Below are 23249 nucleotides of genomic sequence, written 5' to 3' on the forward strand. Positions count from 1 at the left end.
AAAATCACAACTAATAACAAACATCATAATTTATAAAGAAATGTAATAATTAAAAAAATAAGATGCATTTTTTATCATTTTTAAAAACTTCATAGTCAAAACTAGAAATAATTAAAGTACATACATGGCTTTATATTTGGAAATCGGTTTTTTGCTCTGTTCCAAGGAAGATCAGCATCAGTTGAAGACAGATCCTGGAGAAATTTTGGTAATTCCTATGGAATGAAAGCATTGCAAAGCTTTCTTATTTCAAAAGTAATCAAAAAATTCCACATAGTAAAAAACAATTCTTCATTCTAAATCCTTCTATTTTAAAATAAAATAAACACCTCTCATAACTAAGGAAATAAGGCCCACTTAGCAGTAATGAATTTACATAAATTTCTTCATAAGTACCCTGAATAAAATTGGTGAATTGGGCTATTGTTCTCTATGGGATAATTTCTTTGCTTTGGGAAACTCTAATATACAACAACCATCTTAATAACACTTTTCCATACTTTAATGGTTTTATTGAGTACATACTGAGCATCATATAATATTTTAATGTCTACTTAGTAGGGAATAGGAGTTCAGTGATTTATTTTTTGTTTTTCTACTTGGGCAGTGTGATTTCATGCCTATTAATTGGTACAACATTGGTCAGTTTGAGAAGATGCCAAAGGTTAAGCCCTGCTCTCAGTAGGCATTGTTAAATCGATAGCAGAATGCAAAGGTGAAATAAAGAATTACAAACACTGGTGAAAGTATAAGGAGATCTATTATTGACATCTTGGTGAAAAATCATGATAGTGCCTATACAGCATTAAGAAAGCTGGTGTTTAATGCTCCTTTAAGTAATAATGGCTTGCATTTATGGAATTTATGTTTTTCCCTTTTAGCAGTCTTAACTTGCCAAATTCTTTACCAAGTGTTAAAATGCTTGCTTTTATATTTTTCATCATCATTATAAATTATTTCATTTAATTGACTAATTCTCCTTTCTCCTTTATTTTCCCTTAGGAAGAAAATCAGGACAATCCTTAGCAGGTAAGTATGTGCTACAGGACAGGGAAACTGTGTGCAGCTGAAGTCTGCTTTGTTAGCACCAGTGCCTTTAAAAATTTTTTTCTTAACAAAGTGAGGAATCCCAGACTAGCTTCCTCAAGGTTCTGAGAGTATATGTAAGTACATCTGTGAGAGACAAAGAAAAGTGGGGAGGAAGAAAAGATGAATTAGAAATCACCTGAAAAGTGGTACTTATGCTTGTAATTATTTCACAGAGAAGATTCCTCTTATAGATTATATGAATCTGGCTTTGATAATTGATACTCAATTACCAGGTTGACTGCCGGATAGTGATATTATATTGGGCAGCCTTATTTTTTGGGGGGACACAAAGGACCTTAACCATCTTCTTCTTGATTTGGGATCACAGATGAATTAGTTGGACTATTCTACCTCCTTGTGATTTTGAATGTGTTCCCTCTATCTGGAATGGCATTTCCCCTTTATTTACTTGTTCAACCCCTGATCATCCTGAAATTCATCTTGAAGGTCACCTTTCTGTGGTTTTTTTTTCCTGATTGTTAAGCAGAATAGATTTTCATTTCTTCATGCTTACCTCTATCAAGATACAGTGTAACTGTAATTTTAAATGAGTCTGTAATTCTTATAACATGAGCATCTTTATGGTAGAAATTATTACTATAATAGCTAATCCAGTGCCAGCCACTATTCTTATTATTACACATATTCAATTATTTTAGTATTCAGCATTCAATGAGGTAGATATTATCATTTCATAAAAGAGAATACTGAGACCTAGAAAACTTAAATGATTTGCCCAAGGTCACTTAGCTACTAAGTGCTGAATTGATATGTAGCAATGTGCTAAATGCAATGCTGATCACATAGTAGGAGCCTTTAAGTATTTATGGTATAAATGACTATCACTTGAGATATAAGATTTATCAAGTCTACACATCAAATATGCATTTACTTATTAAAACATAACTTTGCTTTAAAAAGTATAGCTTCAGGATAAAAGTGATTTTAGGAATGAAGTCCCTTATATAAACATCTTTATATAAATAATGCATGCTACCTATATATTTCTATAAACAGCCAAGTTTAAGTTGCAAAAAAACTTAAACCAGAAACTTTATTAAAATTAGATATGTGGGGGCCTCCCTGGTGGCTCAGGCGGTTGAGTGCTGCACTGTGAAGCTGTCCGCAGCCTCTGCAGTGGGAGTTCGATCCCGGCCGGCTGGCGAGAATCCCACATGGTGAGGCAGATCTCTCCTGTCTCGCCCACTGCTCCCCTCAGCAGTGTATTTCATCAGTCTGTCTGTTCTGTTCCCCACTTTGTCTCTGGTGAATCCTCTCACCCTCCCAAGCAGCTGGCCTGTACCCCCATTCTTGTATAAAAATTAATAAATCTTTAAAAAAAATTAGATATGTGAAAACTTTTTGTTTACTCAGTCATGCATATTGTAATTATATTCACTAGTATTCCAAGGAAATGACATGTATACTTCTGAAAAAATTCAGAGTTCTTGTTATATAAAGCTAGAAGAGTTTGATGTGGTATCAATGATTTTCTTAAGTCCAGATCAATATTATTTAAGAAGCATAGCTAAAATGCTGTAGGAAATACTATTAATCTTCTCACATTTTTGTTTTTATTCCCTGAGAGACTGAAATATTATAATCCTGAATTATTCAAGCTGATTGTTTGGTTCCTTGCTTCATAAGTTCACATACTAAAAATTTCATGAAGAATCATAGAAATAAAGTTTTGGGTGACATTTAGGAATTCATTCTCTTTTTATAATGTAAAAATCATCATTTTCTTTTTATAATATAAAAATCATCCTTTCAGTTAGGAAAGATACTTACCAATCTTAAAATAACTGCTATCTGCCTTGTATGTTTAAACAATTTCAATTTTATAGATATATAAAATGCTAAAAGCAATTGCATATTTTGAATTTTATATAGTTTTGGGTGATAAGTTCTTAATTTTACATAATCTCCATAATGTGATAGAGTACTTACTCCATAGCAACTTAAAAATAGATGTTGTAAAACATGAACTTCCTTTATCTGTTTTATGGTGTTTTTTTTAATATATATCTATTTGATATGGGGGGGCAATTGTAGAAAATTATTTTTAAAGTATCTGGAAAGATCAAGTTCTATTTTCAGGTTCATCTAGACCATTAGCATAAATGAAGCAGGCAAACGTGAAATGGATTTAGTCTAAAATTTAAACTAATTATTTAAATATAAAATGACGTTAATAGTAGAACCTAAACCTCAATACAAAAACAAATTAATTGGGATGAAAGAGCAAAGAAGAAAGGAGGCCAGGCAGCCCAGGCTGGGCAGGTTTGAAGAAAAGCCACCTTTTCCTAACACAGTAGGTGAATAATTCTGTTCAGGTTGCACCAGAAGCAGCTAAGTGTAACATTACTATCCAAACAATCAACTTGGTAATTGGGTATTGATTATCAAGGCCAGAGTCTTCGTGGCCTTGTATGCTTAAAATGGACATGAAATGTGACACATGACACGACTGGAGGTCTGGCAATGTTGTGACAACTGCTAGTAACATACCGAAAATTCTTCTTGAAACTTTAGGTTGTTGTTGGTGCAAAGCTCTTCAACATGTTGCAGGAAGGATTTCTTGCTTATTGGCCTCAAAGTAAAGAGAAGTATAAAATGGAGCCACGTTAGACTGAGTTCTTTCACTTTAGCACGGGCACTGGCTGGATGGTTAGCCAGTTAAAGAATAAGAGACATTTCAAAACCCATGAAGTCACACAGTCGTTGAAAGTCACGCTGCCACATTTACAAAATAACTTTTTCCCCTTGGAGTTCATTTTCTTTGTATTCATGGTACAAAATTCTTTCCATTGTTGAGTGACTTTAAATCAATTATTTAACATTTTAATGAAAGTTTTTCAAGTAAATGTAAGGGCATAAAGTTATCATTGATTTCTAAAGCACATAATACCTCTTTGTCATACAGAAAACATTTTATACATTATAAGGTTTTAGAAGATATAAAATATTGCAGTGACCTCATTCTCATAATGACATGGTTTTTAAACCCCAAAGAGTTTAAATATCCCCGTATTACTTCCCAAGCTAAAATACAGACATGCAGGCTTCACCCCAGAGAGAGAGAAAGCATTTCTCCAGTTACCATGCAATTAGTCATGCTTTTATGATTTATATCCAGCTTGGAGGTTTTTCTAACAAACATACAAAAAGGAACCACACATTAAGATTCACTGAATCAGTGACTCTAAAGTTGATATTCAAAGAGAAGAACATTTATTTAACAAACTTACCTTATAGATTTTCTATAACTAAGTAACCTGCAACAGAGATTATGTTAAATGCATTGAGTTTTGAGGTACAGTTCCTTCTAAAAGTGTTCTAGATTAAAAGCAGCAACATATAATAAATCAGTAATATATCAATGTGTTAAACTGATAAGTAATCTTTATTTTAAATTTATTTCATATTTTAAAATTATACTATGTGGACCCAAATATGGCCAAATAATAATTTAGTTTCTCAAATTAAGAGGGTATTCTTTATATTGTTAGGTATTGGGGCCAGAACATGAAAGACAATTCACTTTTTAATATATTGCTTAATATTCAATGGTCTAAGAGAGTTCAGATGGAATTTAAAAATGTTTTCTTTTTCCATAAAGAATACTGAAACAGAGGGAATGAAGCTTTGAAAAATGACATCAGATTGCTTAAGTTTTCTTTCATGGGTGAATCTGATGAACATATAATCATATAAGAGCATAATCATTTCAGTTACTTTAGACATATCTTTGCTGAAAGTTCATTGGTCAAGTTATTTATAGTCTGGAAAAAATGAAATATTTTTTAACAGCTAAATACACTAAGCAGCACATATATGAGCACATTTTAATAACATGTTTGTCATGCACAACCAATTAGCACTGCAAATAACCACAAAAGGCACAAAATATAATGAAGTAAAATAAAAATATATCACTTGTTCAAAGTTCCAAATACTTTAAGTATGGCTAAGGATGTTACTCTATTCCTTAAGTGAAAAATTTTTTATAAGAGGATGTTGGTTTTTGAAGAAAAGGATGAATGAAAAAAAACAATGAGAATAAATGTTACGAAAATGATCACTAAGGGTGCATGCAGAGACAGAAGACATGAGTCAAAAGGACATATATTTTATTGCAATGTAGGTATTGGTGGTGTTGGAGGAGGTATTACCTTCTTGGTGGAGGAGGTATTACCTCCATGGTGTTGTTGGAGGGCGTATTACCAAGAAAAATTATAGAATTCTTGGTTAATGCTGGATGTGTTCTAAGTAGAAGGATGTATTTCCAGCTTGCCAGTGTATAACCTGGCAGAGCATCCTATTATCAAACACGGCATCACAGTAATGAAATTGCAAGTCTGAGCTGTCTTGGTACATAAGTTTGTGGGTTTCCCCTGAATTCCAGCATGATTCTAAGCAACAGGCAAATCCTAACTAGATATACAATGAGATAGCTGTCTGGACTATTGTATCAGAAAAATCCATGATGTTGAAACAGGCAGACAGTAAATTACAGACCCTGGAAAAACTTCTGAAATAGCAAAAAGTGCAGTGAGGACCAAAGCAATAATCAATTGCTGTTAGAAATAATCACCTCTCAGCAAAGCCCAGCACAGGGGAAAAAAAACAAGCATCGGCTAGACCCACAGTACCTAAGTCATCTCAGATGCCATGTTGCTGAGAAATAGAAAAGGAAAGGCGGATAAGTTGGAGAAATTTTAATTAACTGAGCTTAAGTAGAAATAAGATATTTGAATTAGCAAGATCAATTTCCCTCCTACTATATGGAAATTGGAAATCCTTGAGTTACATGGAAATCACTTTTATAACAGGGAACATTATTCACTTTGTGACTGGTGAAATTCAAACACACTACATCTGATTTAATGACAGGCTATTGGTCACTCAGTAAGACTGCCATCCTATCCTGGGGAGATTTTCTCTTTTCTCAGAGGATCCAGGATTGAAGCTGTGCTGGCAAAATATTTTTACTGGGATAGCTAGAATCTAAAACAGAGTTAGTTTCTGGGCAGCCATCAATAAGTCATTTGGAGAATCAGGGCACACTTATGAAATACCCAAGAGACAGTACACATAAACAATCACATTAAAATATAAATGAGGAAGAAATAACTAAAGCTCCATATTATTATTCACATCCTTGCCTTTTTCCATTAATTATCTCTGTTCTCATTTATGAATTATAAAGTGTTTTTTTTCTTGTAAGTTAACTTCTTTTCAGTGAAAATCTCTACAGAAAGTTTTTTTTTTTACCATTCTTATTTTTATTTTCATTTGAAAGAGCTCTCTAAAGATATTCGTAAATCATACTGAAACTAAAAGATACCTTTTAAAGCATTAAGTGGGTAGCTATTGTATTTGGGTGGCTATTTAAGAATTTCTGTTTTATTATTGTAAAATATGATACCTTTATTGGCTTTAAAAACCTGCTCCAATAATTACTAGCAACAATATTTTGAGGAAGTTGTTTGATCGTCCTGTGCCTTACTTTCCCAATTTGGAAAATAGGTATGTAAATCAAGCTCATATATCTAAAATGATTAGAAAAGCCCCTGTCTTTGGAAGTCATACACAGATGTTAGTTACTGTCACTACATATATAAATTGAAATTATTATTTCAATTTATTTTACATTACTAAATATCCCCTAACCCATACTGTTCTACTACTGATACTGATAGGAAGTAATTTTTTTGTTTCCTAAAGAATATTCTGTATTTGTTCTCTTAAAACTGGATAATCTCAAAGCAATATTTCTCATTTATTCTTGTGAAACTCACTACTTGCATTGAGTAGTCACAAATATCTAGATTTCAAATCCAGGTATGGTTTCCTAGCTTTCAAATCAAGATCCTAAATGAATCTCTAATATAATGACTATAATAATTTAGTATTTTATGCAATCATGTGAAATCATTTCTTCTCACACCCACATTCCTAATATTTTTTCTTAATACTTTCTTCCACGCATTCTACACTCCAGATATTCTCAATAATATCTCTTCCTCTCAGTTTGTCTTTCTCCAGGTGTTTCCCCATGCCAGATTCTGATTCCTTAATAGCTGATTCAAATGTTAACTCTTCCATGAACATTAACCTGTTCTATTGAAAAAATACTTTTGGTTTGTTTCTTTCTGTGAAACCAAATTTCTAATGACTAATCACCTTCCCACTTGGATCGTGACTATTTTATATCAGGTATTAAGGATACATGCACTAAGATTCCTGTACACCTGCAGACAGGAGCAGGATTATCACTTGGCTTCCTACAATTCCCTCATAATCTTATTCATATCAAACAATGAATAAATAATTGTTAAACATACAGTTGTGGATAAATTCAGACTAAGATACAGAGTAAGCTAAATACTTGTGCTCTTGATATTATAAAACTATCTCGAGTGAATGAATTTGCCACTAAAATGTTAAACAAATGCAAATTCTCAGAGGTCTAATCTAATCAAAGTTTTAGGTAAAGGCGATCAAAAAATGCATTAATGAACAGTTTTTGAATATAAACAAAGTAATATCAGATCATCTAACATTTAGAAGTGTATTTACTTTCTTTTCTATAACTTTACCTAAACCTAATCGTTTTATGTTACCTATTCTTCATATTTGTATTCCCATAATTTGAAAAATAAGGCTTCTAATAGTCTAAATTTTATTATATTTTTCCAGTCTATTTTTAGTTAGAACTGTGTGAATTGAAATCATGAAAATTTACCTGGACAGGTTAAACATGCCAAAATGGACTTAAGTCACCTATTTTGAATGAAATGAAACTTCAAATTTTTCTTACTATTGTCTTTATTTCCATATCATTACTTTGATCTTAGGCATATTGTATAAGTATATTTTTTCCCCTAAAGTATTGGCTGCATTCTAAATTTTGTTTTCCTTGAGGTTTTAAAGTATAATTTTCTAATAGGAAAGATTATTAATTTGAACAATTTATATAGGGTATTAGAAAAGAAAGTGGGGCACAATATGAGAAAAATGAAATGATTTATCACTGCTGAGGTAATTAAATCAGTTTAGGAAAAACTGTTTGGTTAGACAAGGATTAAAAAACACAGAAATTACTGTGCATGAAAGTACAATGTTATTTCAGGAGTCACTATTTTCAAATCAAGTGATCTGTGGAAACACTCAAACAGAAAACTTCTCTGTTAACACTTTAAAAAACAAACAAAAATTGCTAAATGGAAAGCATTTAGACTGCTGTCGTACTCTTATTTTATTCACTTAAAATAATGAAGGTCAGCTAATATTCAGTTCATTAGTTTATAAATCAATTTGGGCAGGGTCCAGATTTTAATAAGATAATGGACCACTTTACAATATATAAAAGTCTAAATGCTTTTTATTACATGACTCTTAGCTGTCTTAAATCCTGTGCCCTTTTATGGAAAAGGGTTTTATTTCATGTCTGGGCTCATTTTTTTAAAAGTCTATCAAAAACTTAAATTCCACTCAGATTACTCTTGATAGATCCAGAGAGGAACCATTTATTTATGTTGGCAGTGGTGATTGAAGACCATATTGTCACAGGGACTCAGCTTTCCCTTAAGGTCAATTAGTTGAAATCTATAGGGAATTAAAATATAGTCCAAATAAAAAGTCATAGATGATTGTCTATAGATGAGGAGCTTGTATCAATGTTAGCCGTGGCATAGAACAAATTGAGAATTTGTTTTCTACTTAAACATGGAGGATTAGTTTTAAAAAAAAAAACCCTCAAATTTTATCACCTTGATGTAAAAATATGTATTTGTACACACTAACATATTTTCTGTTCAAATAATAATTTTGTGAAGAATCTATCTCTGGTAAAAACATATTAATTAATCTTCCCAGGTTTTGTAAAATACTATGTTAGAGTTTTTAGTTTATATATTTGATCAAGTCATTAATAACTCACTTTTATATATATTTCTACAATGATATTCTATTATCCAAAGCATTTATCTGGTGTTTGCATAGGTACCTTAATTTTTGGTTTTTCCTATTGTTTTTACTTGTATTAGGCTTTCAAACGCTATCCTTTCCGAGCCCTCATTCTTTTATTAAATCACCAGTCATTTTTCTGTTGTCTTCAATATAAATAAAAAATGTTATCCTAAGCAGTGGCTGGTACTAATATAGCTGACTCTCAAGCTTCACATTATAAGAGAAACATACCACCTGTATTAGGTAGGTATTGCAGTATTTTCCTTATTTAATCAGAAAAACAATCAATTAATGGTACCTAAGTACTTTCACAATATGTCTCCATATATCTGTGAGAACAAGTAGATTTGAAGGGAGCTCAGCTATTTGGAGGACAGCTCTTTGGAGGCCATGCCACTTTATTTTTCATCACAGTATTCCCAGTGCCTAGAACAGTGCCTGACACTTGATAGGTGCCCAATTGATATTTCTTTTGCCCAAAGTAAAATGGAGTTTTATATTCATATGGAAAAGCAGCATTCTTGTTCGTGTTAGGGCTGAGATAAGAGTTTCTGAGTGGCAAGAGTTCATTTTCCTTACTATTAATTCTCCCCACATGAATACATTTGAAAACAATTTCTTGACAGATGTTTTATTTTGTCAACCATGCATTCTCAATTAAAACCCTGGGCATACTCAGGGGCAATGAGGCAGAAGCAGTAGAGAGAGGGAATGAAGAGCCTTCTGACAGCTGTGTGAAGAGTTGGGCAAAGGTTCTTAGTGAGGACTTAATGAAGAGAAGACAGATGACATAACACCATGTAAAAAGAAGTCCTTATAGTCTGAACTACCAGCTAGCAGGGTAAGAAAACACTGTAGCGCTTCTGATGGAGGTTGGAAAGCAATTTCAAAAAAACTAGATTTGGAAGAAGATCATGTCTGCTTTAACTAAAATGATTTATACCGAGGAAGAGTTTTATTAAGTTTCTGATTAATACAAAATATTAAATTTAGCTTTGTCAAAGTTAGAACTCTGTCTGAGCAGGATACAGAGTCACTGTTCCTAGGAGAGAAAATTTGGTGATAGACCTCTGAGGTCTCTAAAAAATAAAAGCATTTTTTTCTGAGGTACTAATGGCATCAAGCTAAAAAATGTAAAAGGATTTCTGTCTAATGATGATGAAGAAAGACATTCAACAGAGTTGTTCAGCCAGACTACTTTTGAGTCTGGAATGTTGAGAGGTCAGCTTTGAGAGCTGGTTGGAAATGGATATCTTATGTGTCATGTGATCACTTAAATCTTTAGTTCAACAGCATCTTACTTTGACAAATGTTTGATTCTGATCAGGCCAGTTCTCTAAGGAAAATATAGATTCATGAAATGATTTTAATTCTGTCAGTGCAAACTTGAAGTTCACATGAAACAAAACATGATTACCTGTGACTCCAAAATGCTAAATATGTTCTGTGTTGAACTAGGTATGTTGTTATGTTTTAATTATGTGAGTACCATTAATGGTTAATGAGCATGTTGGGAGTATTGGTCCCATCCAGTTTCGTGGTGCATGGAGATTGACTCTTCTCTAAATTTGGGATTTTGAAATCAAACGTATTTTCATTCCTGCTTCCATTCATATCTCCTGCATGAGAAAACTGATTATCTCTGGGGCAATTAATCAATGCCTGGGGTCCCTGTTAATGTTGCCATTTTCTATGCTACTTTCAGAAGCTATAAAGCAGTTTTTGTCCCTAGGCTACAAAATACATTTCTAAGCATCAAGGAGTACCTGAAAGCATGCACAGTTGACTACCTACTGGTCCAGGCAGGAGTGACGGTTTTAAGAAATGTGCCATTCTTTGTATTCCCTAGTGTCACAAACAGGAAATGTCATCATCTTGGCCCTTTTAGACAAGATTGTGGGCATTCAGGGTGGTGTGGCCATAGACCATCCTTGCCTTTATTCATTACCACCTGCAGTAGTTGAAATGAGCTTGTGTGAAGTGTGACCCCAGACTCCACCTATCAGGTGGAGAACTCAGTTTTCGTGTCATGGATATAATAGGACAAGGAGCATGTGAAGAAATGGCAGCTAAAAACTTATTTTACTATCAAAGCTAACACAACACAAGAACACAGCAAAGTCTCAGGACATGCACATTAGGATGGAATGTGCATTTTGATAAGTATAACTTTACCATATACCTAGCATGCAGTATTATAGAAGTCACATCATAAGTTCAAATCATAGTGTTATTTTTTGTTTTGCTTTGGGAAAAAAAGTACATTAAACAAGAAAACTCTCAATAATATGTATTTAAATATATAAGACACACCACCTGACAAGATTAAAGTAATCACAGCAGAGCTCTGCATCACCATAGTAACTTACTGGATGACAAAAATCTCCTTGCGTCTAAAGAAAAATGAAGAGTATCTGGAAGTAAAGATTATTTATTTAGTACACGAACACACTGCATAAGTTTTGATTTGCTACTATAAGAACATAAGCATTAAATATATTAAGCTTCATTCTAATTTAGGACATTTCTTTCCTAAAATCACATATTTGTCAGAAATCTCTTGTCAATTCACATACTGTTGCAGTTGCTTGTAAAGAGAGTTTAAGACAGAAGTAAAGGGAATGGCCAGATTTTGTTAAAGAACTAATGGCAGTTAAAATGCAAACTATTTTGCGTAGTTTCACATATTAGTCACATATGTATCCTTATTGAAGCCATAATAAGAATCACACTCCTAGAGATTTTCTAGTTTCTGCAAGTTTGAATCCACACCAGCTTATTGTCCCTCCTCTCCTTCATATCACAAAAACAAATCATTTACAAGAAGTGGTTCTTCCCTTATACTCATTCTCTGACAAGAAAATGCCACTTTCTGTCTATTAGTACTCTTCAGAGTTAAATACACACACGTGCACACATTTGCCTAATTCCATAAATATAGGAATATCTTGGTACCTCAGAATCAAACAGACCTGGGCTAGCAACACAGCTGTCTTATTTACTAGAAATATGACCTTGGAAAGTGACTTAAATTTTCTAAGCATCATTTGTTTTTCATCTGGAAAATGGGGATTAATATCTACCACAAAGACTGAACAAATTTGAAAAATCATTAGATACAGAAGATAATATAATAATTACTCATGATAGCAGCAATTATTATGTCAATGAACCCTAGTAAAAATAGAATGAGGTGATTTTGAATTTTACAAATATCATAAGTAACAATATCATATGTGTCTGATTTATAATATACAAAATACACTCATGGGATATTTTCAAATGGCAAGCTTTATAAATATATATTTAACAAAAATTCAACATGCAAACTAATAAAGGTATTAAAGGGTCTCAAATTCACTTTGTTAAGAATTTTAATTCTATTCACTTACTGGATTGGGCCTTGAGTCTGAATAATGTAACATTATATTTAGTCAACTAATACAGGCAGGATAATTAGGGTACAAGATGCATAAAATTTTGAAAAAAAGAATTGATACCTAGGGGAAATTGATTGTCAGGTAAGAATGTTAATAACAAAGCAAAACTTCTATAACTTAATTAAATGTGGAAAGGATATAGTGAAAAAACTTTTTTTTAGTAAATAATACCCTTAATGGTTAAATTTAAGTATTGGGAAGATAGTCTGTGTCAGAGTTAAATTAGTAAAAACCAATCCACAGAGTCAGTTTTATCAACAGTAATCAGACAGGCCTATATTTCACTTGTGTGTGCTGAACTTGCCATTATGACGTCAAAACGTTCTCACTTCAGTGAGCAAAGAGGCTGTGTTTGGAAGGAACAATAAGAAAATGTCATTTTGTTCATTATTTATCAAAGAACAAAATACAAGAGTCATTTTCCATTTTGGTAACCGTGGAATAGATAAGCCCCAAATATTAAACATAGCTTGTGTTGTCTAAACTTAATGTAATCATATGTAATGAAATAGTATAATTATTCCAAATAAGAATTTAGAACATTATTGTGGCATATTCCTGAATGCTTTCATAGAGTTAGGGAGTATTATATCTTGGAGTTCCATTCACTCTTGAGAAAAAAAAAAGTGGAAAATGAGAGATTTCTTTAGAACTTATAAACATTATAGGATTAATATTAAAATGTAAATAAATATACAGATGGATAACATGATTTCTTAACTATAAAAGCTCAAATCCTCTAAAGGATATAGTACCATTAATTGTGATATCTTTATTATCAACTACATAACTACCTAATTTTAGTGATTAGATCTTTTATCATTTCACTGATGTACATTTACTATATATACATTTAGATATAATGTAAGTCAAGTCAGATTTGCATGAAAAAGTATATAGTTTGGAAGGAAAGAGAACATTCAAATAGGTAGAACACATGTTAGCTGTATAGATTTAAAGGAAATGATCTAATTTCCTTCCTGCAAATAACAAAGACATGGTATAAATTACTTGCATTGAGAGATGCAAGGAAATTATTTGCATAGAGAGATTGAATTTTTATTACTTTATATCACTTTCGGGTGTAAAAAAAATGACTGGGACCCCAGGCTTGTAAAGGGGGTATAAGTAATTGAGAATGGAGTGCAGAAAGAGATTGGAACACACAAGTGAAGTTGTTGGGCCAAGAGGGATAGGAAGAGAAACTTGTATTTACTATGCAGCCTGATACTCCCAGGACTGACAGACAGTCTAGCACAGCTATGCTCTATGAGTGGTTTTACATTGGGAATCTAGATGAGCTTTATACATAACATATGTTATGTAAAAACATTATGTCCTGTGTAATATAATATACACATTCTTACACATAGTTTATAGAACTCTATCCATTTTGAATGTGAATACCCTCTGTAGGAATCTAAACAGAGCCAAATATCCAAATATAATGAAGCTGTCATAGCCAACCAGTCAAATTTCTTTGCAACTTAGTGATAACATTGAATAACATTCATTATTGTATTTGTTAAGAATCTCATTTATCAGATGAAATTTCCCTTAGTAACACATACAATTTTCAGACAAGCTAGAATTAATTATTCAAGCAAAGGCAATCTATTTGGTAAAGTCCAACATTGGTAAATGACAACTATAAACATTTTTAAGCTCAAGATATTTGATGCCAACAAATATCTAACAATTGTCTTGTGTTCACAAACATCACAAAATATTGGATCATATAAGAATCTAAAGTTTAAACAGACTGATGAGGGTTAGTATTAAGAATCTAATGAATTATCTTAAAAGATTTCTTTCAATATGTGGCATTTTTGAATAATTCATAATGATTTTAAAAGGACTAAAAATTAATCACTTTGCTATTTTCAATGCATACAATGATAATACATATTTAGTACACACTTTTTCTTCCAAAGCTAATTTTATTTTGTTTTTAATTTTTAATTTAGTTTCAACATACAATTTAGACTTTATATGTAACTTTATAGTACAATAAGGGACTGTAAGAAAGGATTTTATAAAAAGATGTAAATACTATTAAGTAGCTACAAATTTAATGAAAATTGTAATTAAAAATATGATGTGGAAAATCTGATGTAAAATAATCTATCAAATGAACTCAATTATTAAACATAATTTTAAAGGTTCAACATTTAAAAAATATTTGTATCAGGGAACACGTGTTTGGTTGAACACTGTAGTCCAAGGTTCATAGTGAACTCAAAGTATTAGGAAGATTAAGTGATTCTCTGAACGCCAGTGAGAAGTGTGTAGAAGATGGAGGTCACCCTTTGAAAGAAGATCTCTCTGACCTGTGTAAATAGGAGCCCCGCAAACACTTCCAACAAGCATAGGTCAGAATAGGGTCATGGCTCCGGGCCCTTTGGACCACTGCTGGCCCAGAGGAGTGCGCTCACCGCGTTAATCTCTCGTCCTTCAGTTCCAGGTCTGCCACTGTGATGAGCTGATCCAGCTTGAATTTAGTGTCAATGATTTCTGCATCCCGAGGAGAGTATGTGCCGCCCTCTTTCTGCTTCTGTCGGATTCTAAAACAAGTGTAGTCAAGAAAAGAACAGAATAGAAAGCAGAAGGAATTAGCTTTTGTTTTCTTTTAAGTAAAGACATTAGTCAAATTATTCCTTTGTTGGATCACTGAATATGTTGCAAATTTATACCAACTCAACCTCTTTGTTGTACTTTCATTCCATAGAACTTATTCTACCGCATTGTTTAACATGTTTTGAAAGCCCAAGTTTTTGTGAAATTGAAGCTGTGTGTTTGTTTCTCCTCCCTCTAGCTGCCTCATAGATTTGTCTTAAAGAGAAAATACATCAAAATGGAAATAACTCTTTGCTATCAGCACCAGCGCTAATGACAATGTTCCATTGCTTTTATGTATATGAGACATTTTTATGTACTTGAAAATAGAAATGTGTTTTGAAACTGTTTCATTGACTCTTTAGAAAAGTTTTGAACAGTATATTATCTTTATTTACAATCCTATAGCTCAGGTTCAAAAATTCCCACATGAATCTGGGAATTAATGTCTTTTCATTTCAAGCCCTTTTAAACTTATTTATCTGTGACACAGTGTGGTATATTACAAAGGAATATTTAGCTGTTCTATCTTTCATATATCAAATGTATATTATTTATTGTGAGTTATGAATTGAGGATGACAGAAAGTATAAAATATGGTCCTTATCATCAAGGATATTTCAACTTTGCTGAAAAACAGAATCTAAATGTAGAAATAGTGCAAAAAGAAAAAAAATTCAAATTACAATTCAAAAGACGATAACTGGTTAGGTATAAAACATTATATAAGTGATTAGAACTCTTAAGTGTTCAGAGGGAAAAAAAAAAGCGGATTTAACTTCGATGCTCAGAATCAGAAGAAGGAAGAAGCACGTTCTGGCAGACAGAATAAAAGTAGAGTTATATAAAAGCTAGAATGTTCAGGTGAGAATAGACCCTTTTGGCTAAAGAGAGTATGCAGGCAAGTTGTAGGACTAAGGAGAAAACCATTTCCTGCCCACATGAGGCATTCACCCTATAAGGAAATGAGACATTGGAAATGCTTTCATAGCAGGACAAGAAAATGAATCTGGCCAGTGCATATCCCATAGACACCAGGACCTCACACAGTACCTCTCTTTCATTGCCTACAATATTGGTTTTCTCTCAGTATCTTCTGGTTTAATTTAAGATCAGTATGTGATATAAGGAAAATTTCTCTTTCAAGAGTCTTCCAAATAATCCATCAAAATTATAATTTGAAAAATTCAAGATGATGAAAGGCATATAAGAATAACAAACAACATTTTCAGATAAAATAAAAGAGACTATTGAATTACTTAGGGAATTAGTAGAGTTGTTATTTTTACAAATATAAGTTCCCTTTAATTCAGCAATCAACTTTATGAAATTGGATTTTAGGATCATGACTAAGATTTCCCCCAAGGTTGTATAAACAACAGAGGGATTAAGAGGCTGATACTGAGAAACTGAAAGGATACTTGGAAAACATACACAAGAAAGGGGCCCTCCACATAAAAGATGTTGAACATCTTTATAGTGTTATCCTTACTATAAATGTTATCTTATCTGTATACACTTTAATATTTAGACCTAATTAAAATACGTCAACCATGCTTATTAGTTATTCAAAGCAATGTAGAGAATCTAGTATTTTCTGTTTTTGTGTTATCACTTTATTTTCTTTTAGCTCTAAATTCACCCTTGCTTGCCTTACTTTGTGATAGTGGAGCTGAACACTGTGACATTTCTATTTTGCCATTTGTCAGAACATTAAGTTTCATTAACAGAAGATAGTAGAGTGCCCCTGCAAAGCAGTAGGTACAGGGAGAAACTTCTCTGCACATGGTCTAGCACCATTTTCTTATTATTCATTGTGGAAGCCAGCAGACAACCTGAATGAGCTCTAGTCATTTCTTAAGTGCACTTCCCATTAGAGAATGATTCTAAGTATTCCAGCCTACTCAGAACATCATTGAAATTCCACAAATAGGAATTCCAGTCTAAGTAACTTCTACAGAACAACACTAGCCCCTTTGCTCTGTCATATTTCTTTGAGCAATCGTAGATAATAAACGGCATGTGCTTATGGCAGCATTCTGCTTTAGCCTTGAGAGTGACTAGCCTTTTCTAGTTTAGTTCCTTATTGTTCTTGTTCCTTCATCTTAGAAGTTGCTTTGAGGCTACTTCTGTACCTCTCAGAGTTCTTTTCTACCTCCTTTGGTAGTTAACTATTTCTACTAGCTAACAATTCTTTTTATTAAATGTTTGCTATTTCCACTGTTGTGTTGGCTATCTTCTGGCTGGACTGTGAATGCATAATGCCATAAAGCATCCTAGGAATGTGAGTACAAATAAATCTTACCTTGCAAATGCAAAAATAGCTGTTCCAAGAAGAATGATTGAAAGGATACACAAAGTGACTGAAAGAATAATCTCTACAGTTCTTTCTGAAAGTCCTTCACCTGAAGAAGAAGTATACTATCATGAAATTTTATGAATTTTATGGAATATTGTATTTCAAAACACACAAAAATATTTTCCTGGCCTATTTCTCATGACTGCTAATAAAATGTACAAATGTGCTTTTTCCCTTCTTCTAGAACTTCTAAGTCTGTCCTTAACTCTGTTCTGTTTTCTATCTAAATTCACTGCCTTGGTGGGTTCTTTCAGTCTAAAGTTTAATTTCATCTATACAACATTGACTATTTAGTTGTTACCCGTTAAAGTCAAGATTTGAGCACTGAATTGCTTACAATAAATATTTAGGTTTATAATTAAACTTTCAAAATTAATCTACCCAAATCTCATCTCCTCTGCTTCCCACCTCTTAGTTAATGGCATTTCATTGTCTCAGTTGCTCAGGCCAAATATTGTAAGAGCCATACTTGACTCTGCTTCTTCAATAGAACACTAAACCCTCTGAGGAAATCTTGTTAGTTATAACTTTTCACTGAAAGAATCTATAGAAAAAGTCTATACTTTTTACTAAAAGAATCTATGGCAGCTTAGACAGAAAGTAATTTCAAAGTGGGAACAGGGAAAAAGAAGATGTTAGGGAATTTTAATGGGACAAGAAAGCTGTGAAGCTAACATAGGTTACTCATATCAAAAAGAACAAAAGACCACACTGAAGAGATTCTTACTAGCCAAAGAGAGAGCATTTTAAACTTTATAATGACAAAACGTGAAACTGATTGAAGTAGATTCAATATATAAAATTCCATGAGTTCTAATATTATTCAATGAAAGATAAAAAATGGACAAAATATGCAACTTTCCCTTCCAGCCTCTCCTCTTGTACATCCTAAGTACTCGATTCTACTTTTTCCATAGCCCCGGTCACCTCTTAACAAAGCTTATAATTCACTTCTATATATTATCTTTATTGCTTACTGTGTGTCCAGTATGTTAGCTCCCTGTGGACAATGCTCTTTATCTACTTTATTCAAAACCATATTCCAAATTCTGAGAATAACAATAGGCACACATTATTGAGTAAATGCTCAATAATATTTGTTAAATTTTCTGATGAGTATATAGATTAATTTTGAAGCAGGTACTATAAAACTTCAGGGTGAAAATCAGGCATTGAACCTAATGTTAATTATTTAAATCATTTGTTTTAGATAAAACTACTAATTATAATTGTAAATAAATTTAAATTATATGATTTATAATTTCACTTTAAAAAGTATTAAAATCAAGTGATAAAATAAAATAGGCTAACGATCTATAAAATATGCTGGGACTAATGCTCTTTTTCATGGATTGTTGCCTATGAAATGTTAACAATATGAAGTGCCTCCTATGGTTATTCTGTATAGTAGATTTGAATGATTACGAGATCTTAAACAGTTATCGGAATTTCATGGTTCTCTGAAATCACCAGCTACATTTTGAAGATGTTAAAGCAGCATGTAGCTCATAAAGTATTTTACATATAACTTTTTTATTCATTAAAATATGAGAGACTTGTTTTATGAATTTTCACATGCTGAATCTAATTGGATATGCTGGAAAAGGAAACAGAAAATGAGTAAGGAATTCACTTTATCAGGTAATATTGAATCATTAGGCCTTCCTTCAAGCTCAGTGGGAAAAGTGATTTCATAAACTACATTTTTTTCAGATTAGATTACCATTTCAAAGCACTAGCCAAGGGAAGTAAGGAAATTACATGTAATGTATTAATAAACAATATGTAATACTCTGGGCACATGACTACAAAGGTATTCCTAGAACAGGACAAAATGTCCCATGATTGCTGAGTACAAATTCTGATTCTCTGCTGTGCATTTACCCACAGAGCATTACCAGCTCAGAATGAAATCACTCCCCCACATCTTTACATAAAAAATTGTATTCTTTCTCTTGAAAACATAAATATGATTCTTTTTGTCATAGGTACAAGGCATTTCTTGACTAGACTTAAAATCCTATGAAAGGTCCAATTAAATTGTTCTACTTGCATAATGAAATGCAATAAGCAAATCATAACTATTTTTTAAAAAAGATTTATTTATGTATGTGTACAAGAACTAGAGTACAGGTCAGAGGTGTAGGTGGGGTGAGAGGATTCACTAGAGACTGATTGGGAAACAGAACAGGCAGACTGACTGAAATACACTGCTGAGGGGAGCAGCGGGTGAGTCAGGAGAGGTCTGCCAGACCATGTGGGTAGCTCCCTGGCTGGGGATCGAACTCATGCTGCAGTGGCTGCAGACAGCTTCATAGGTTGCATCTTAACCTAATCTTGCCAGGGAGGCCCCAGCAAATCATAATTATGAGACATTAACTTTTTATAAATATTATCTTTTGACTGAAATTATCATTATTTAAACTCAGCCTATGGCTCTGATTTTTTGTCAGTTTTTCTGTATCTCTTTGAAGAAGTTTGAATAATGAGTTGTAAAACTCATAGGACAATCTCTGACTCTTGATATATGCACATATTATGGAAAGTTTTTTTTACTAGTATTATTACTAATCTTAAAAGTAAGCGAGTTCTCTTTTTAATTTTTTAAGGATTTATTTATTAATTTATACAAGCACTGGGTACAGTCAGAAGCGTGGGAGGGTGAGAGAATTCACCAGAGACAGAGCAGGGAACAGAACAGGCAGACTGACGAAATATACTGCTGAGGGGAGCAGCGGGCGCGGCAGGAGAGGTCTGTTGTGCTATGTGGGACCCTCGCCAGCCACCAGGGCTCGAATTGGCGCTGTAGAGGCTGTGGACAGCTTCATAGCCCAGCACTCAACCGCTGTGCCACCAGGGGAGGCCCGTAAGCAAGTTCTTATAACAGAACTTCAGTCAAGGAATTCTTCTTCCCTTTTGGTGCTAGTACCAGTTCTCAGGAATATTCAAATGCACACAAAGCATTTACCAAAAGACACTAAAATTCGTAATTCCAGAAATACAAATCAAAACAATCTTAACAAATGTTATTTTCATATCTCAGATTAGCAAAATGCTAAACATAGACAACAATCAGTGCTTTCCAGAGTATGGTTAAAATCATACTTATTTAAAAAAAGGAATTATTGTACTTTTTTGCTTAAAAAAAAGTATGCTCAAGTGTTAACCTCAAAAAGCTAAGCTGAAAGGTGAAAAGAGAACAACTAGAAATAATTTTAAATGTTGAGAGGAGAAAATGGTAAATTTATGAAGTCTGTGAGAACAGAAAAACCACCATTAATAGCATAATAGTAATAGACACGGGCCCTTTGGATTTCCAGCCAGGTGGTACAATGGGCATAAACACAACGCTGGAATCACCTTTCCTGCATGGGTCTAAATCTCATGCTACCACCCCTAACTCTGTGACCTGGGGCAAATTGCTAAATACCTGGCTTCAGATTTCTTACCAATAAATTGAGAATAAATAGGAGATCATGTTATAGTGAAGAGCACATGAGAAATATTTAAGAAAGAACTCAAAGGATTGACACATAAGTGAACAAAATTTAGTATATTAATAAACATCCATATTCATCCATTTATTCATCTGATTTAATCTCCCAGTTAATTTATGAGATAGACATTATTATTCATAAGTATTATTTGGAAATAACATTTCAGAAGTTAATTCTTAAGTAACTTATCCAAGGTCACATCAATTCAATTTATGCCCAAAGTGCCTGAAATAGGCTTGTCTGAATACAAAGTTTATAAGGCTCACTATCATATTATCACTACCTTGTTAACATAAAATGTTTCCCTTTTCCTCTGATATCTTGGGCACAAGGGATACTTTTGATGCAAAATAATACATAGCACCTCCTAATTTCTGTTTCTGAGTGAGCCTATTGGAACACTTCATGCTAACACGGTAATTAAACAAGAAGTGTTATGACAAAAGAAAACAATCACAGAATGCCTTTGCTGTGGGGGTTCAGGTTTCATCTTGTTCAGCTTTAATGAAGCCCTGTGAGGTGTAGAAGGACTGCCTGGTTTTCAAATTACAGGAATCCTCAATAATTAAACCTTGTAATAAAAACATTGCCCACAAGTACTTTCTAGAAACTGACATGCCTAAAGGGAAATTTTCAAAACAGTTTAAGAGGGATTCTTGTGAGTTTTCTTAATAATAATGTTAATGTTCAATCCTGAGTAAAAGTTGTCCTTATGTTACTAGTCTATGAATAATACATGAACACTGAGGACCTTCATCATAGATAGATGAGAGCTTTTCCTTTCACTACCCCTTACCAATCTTCTGGGCTTCCATCTACTATATCCAGTCTGTTTCACCAATCCCTCCATCCCTAACCATAGAAGGATCTTGTGCTCTCCCTTCATTCCACATCTCTTATCCACTTTGGAATCCTGCTGCTACCAAGTTCACAAACAACAGTACCTGAATGATTGGGATGGTGGTAATTGTGATTCCAAGAAAGAATCAGAGAACCGATTCTGTATTTCTCCTACAACTCTAGATAGTTACCATATTCCCCTGACTTAGTTGTGAGAAGAGGAAGAAGATGACCACTGCTGAGCGCAGAGTGACACTACCCATGATCAAAGTGCTAAGTGTGGCCCAATGTTGGTTAGGGGGAAGCTGTTGGGCAGAATCTAAAGAATCATATTCTTGTACACCATGGTCCCTGAAACTTGACTTCCCCCCTCATTCTTACAACACTGGAAGTCTCAACTTTGCCCCTCAGATAAGTGACTGAACATGATGTCCTCATATTAAGCTGCATGAAATTAGTAAATTACAGGAGACACTGCACACACATACAGCACAGAAAGGCAGTGCCTTTCCAGCACTGCTCCTACAAAATATTATTTCCCTAAGACATATGAGCAGACTAATTTATTTATGTCTCTTATATTTCACCAATAAACATACCAGGGATCGTTATTTAGCTGCAGTAATAGTTTCTGAATGTTATATCCTAGAGAAAATTATGTTGATACCATCAAGATATTTTTTTTTACTAAGATGGCTTTGGGTATGAGAAACTCCTATTAAATGGAAAAGCAACACAGTTTCAAAAGTCTAATCAGTTTTCAACTGATTCAAATATTCAATTATTGGGTAAAGTTAATCTAATATGTGAATGTATGGAATTAGACATGGTCAAAGAAATTTTTTATTCCTCTTTAATCACTGATTTAGCAAACAACATGTCCCTTCTATATTTCTTCAAGGTTCAAATGTTTCCATAACTGAGTGGAGGCTGAGGAAACAGTTTTTTTTTACAATTAATATTCTTCAACCCAATGACTCTATCTAACTGAAAATAGTGGAACAATGCATCTTTTTCCAGTCATAACTCTCACTGGAACATATTGCAGTTCCTGATACCCTAATGATTTCAGCAACACACGAAGTTCCACATTCTTAGTGCATCCTACAAAGAATAGAAAATCCCAAGGATATAATTTATATGAGGGAAGTATATTTCTAAATACCTTTATTCTAATCTATTCAAAAAGAACTGTAAGGCATTAACACACTACTAACTACAATATTAATATCTTTATACGTGTTGTTTTATTTGTTATTCAAAGTAGATAATCCCTCCTTTCCAAGCAAGGAAACTGAGGTCTTTAGAAATAAAGTTAACTTTTCAAGTGGCATATACAAGATTTGAATCCAAATTTTGATTTCTGTGACAGATGGTTATAAATTCTATACTAGAATTCAGGTCATGCCACCAAATAAGTTCATTTGAGCT

The 23249-nt window shown here is 33.1% G+C and overlaps 1 protein-coding gene across 1 annotated transcript in view; it reads right to left on the bottom strand.

Moving 5' to 3' along the window:
• The window catches only part of PTPRQ (protein tyrosine phosphatase receptor type Q), a gene marked incomplete at its 3' end in the record, with an annotated part of 169603 nt that overhangs the window by 21460 nt on the left and 124894 nt on the right, over positions 1–23249 (bottom strand). Inside the window, exons 34-38 of the mRNA XM_084255469.1 lie at positions 17428–17527; positions 14942–15070; positions 4341–4367; positions 3601–3682; positions 125–215 (exon numbers count right to left, since the gene is read on the bottom strand). Coding sequence (XP_084111595.1) covers positions 125–215; positions 3601–3682; positions 4341–4367; positions 14942–15070; positions 17428–17527 — 429 coding nt within the window. The remainder of the gene's footprint in view (positions 1–124; positions 216–3600; positions 3683–4340; positions 4368–14941; positions 15071–17427; positions 17528–23249) is intronic.

The sequence above is a fragment of the Talpa europaea genome, assembly GCF_964194135.1.
Source record: "Talpa europaea genome assembly, chromosome: 15".
Classification (NCBI taxonomy): Eukaryota; Metazoa; Chordata; class Mammalia; order Eulipotyphla; family Talpidae; genus Talpa; species Talpa europaea.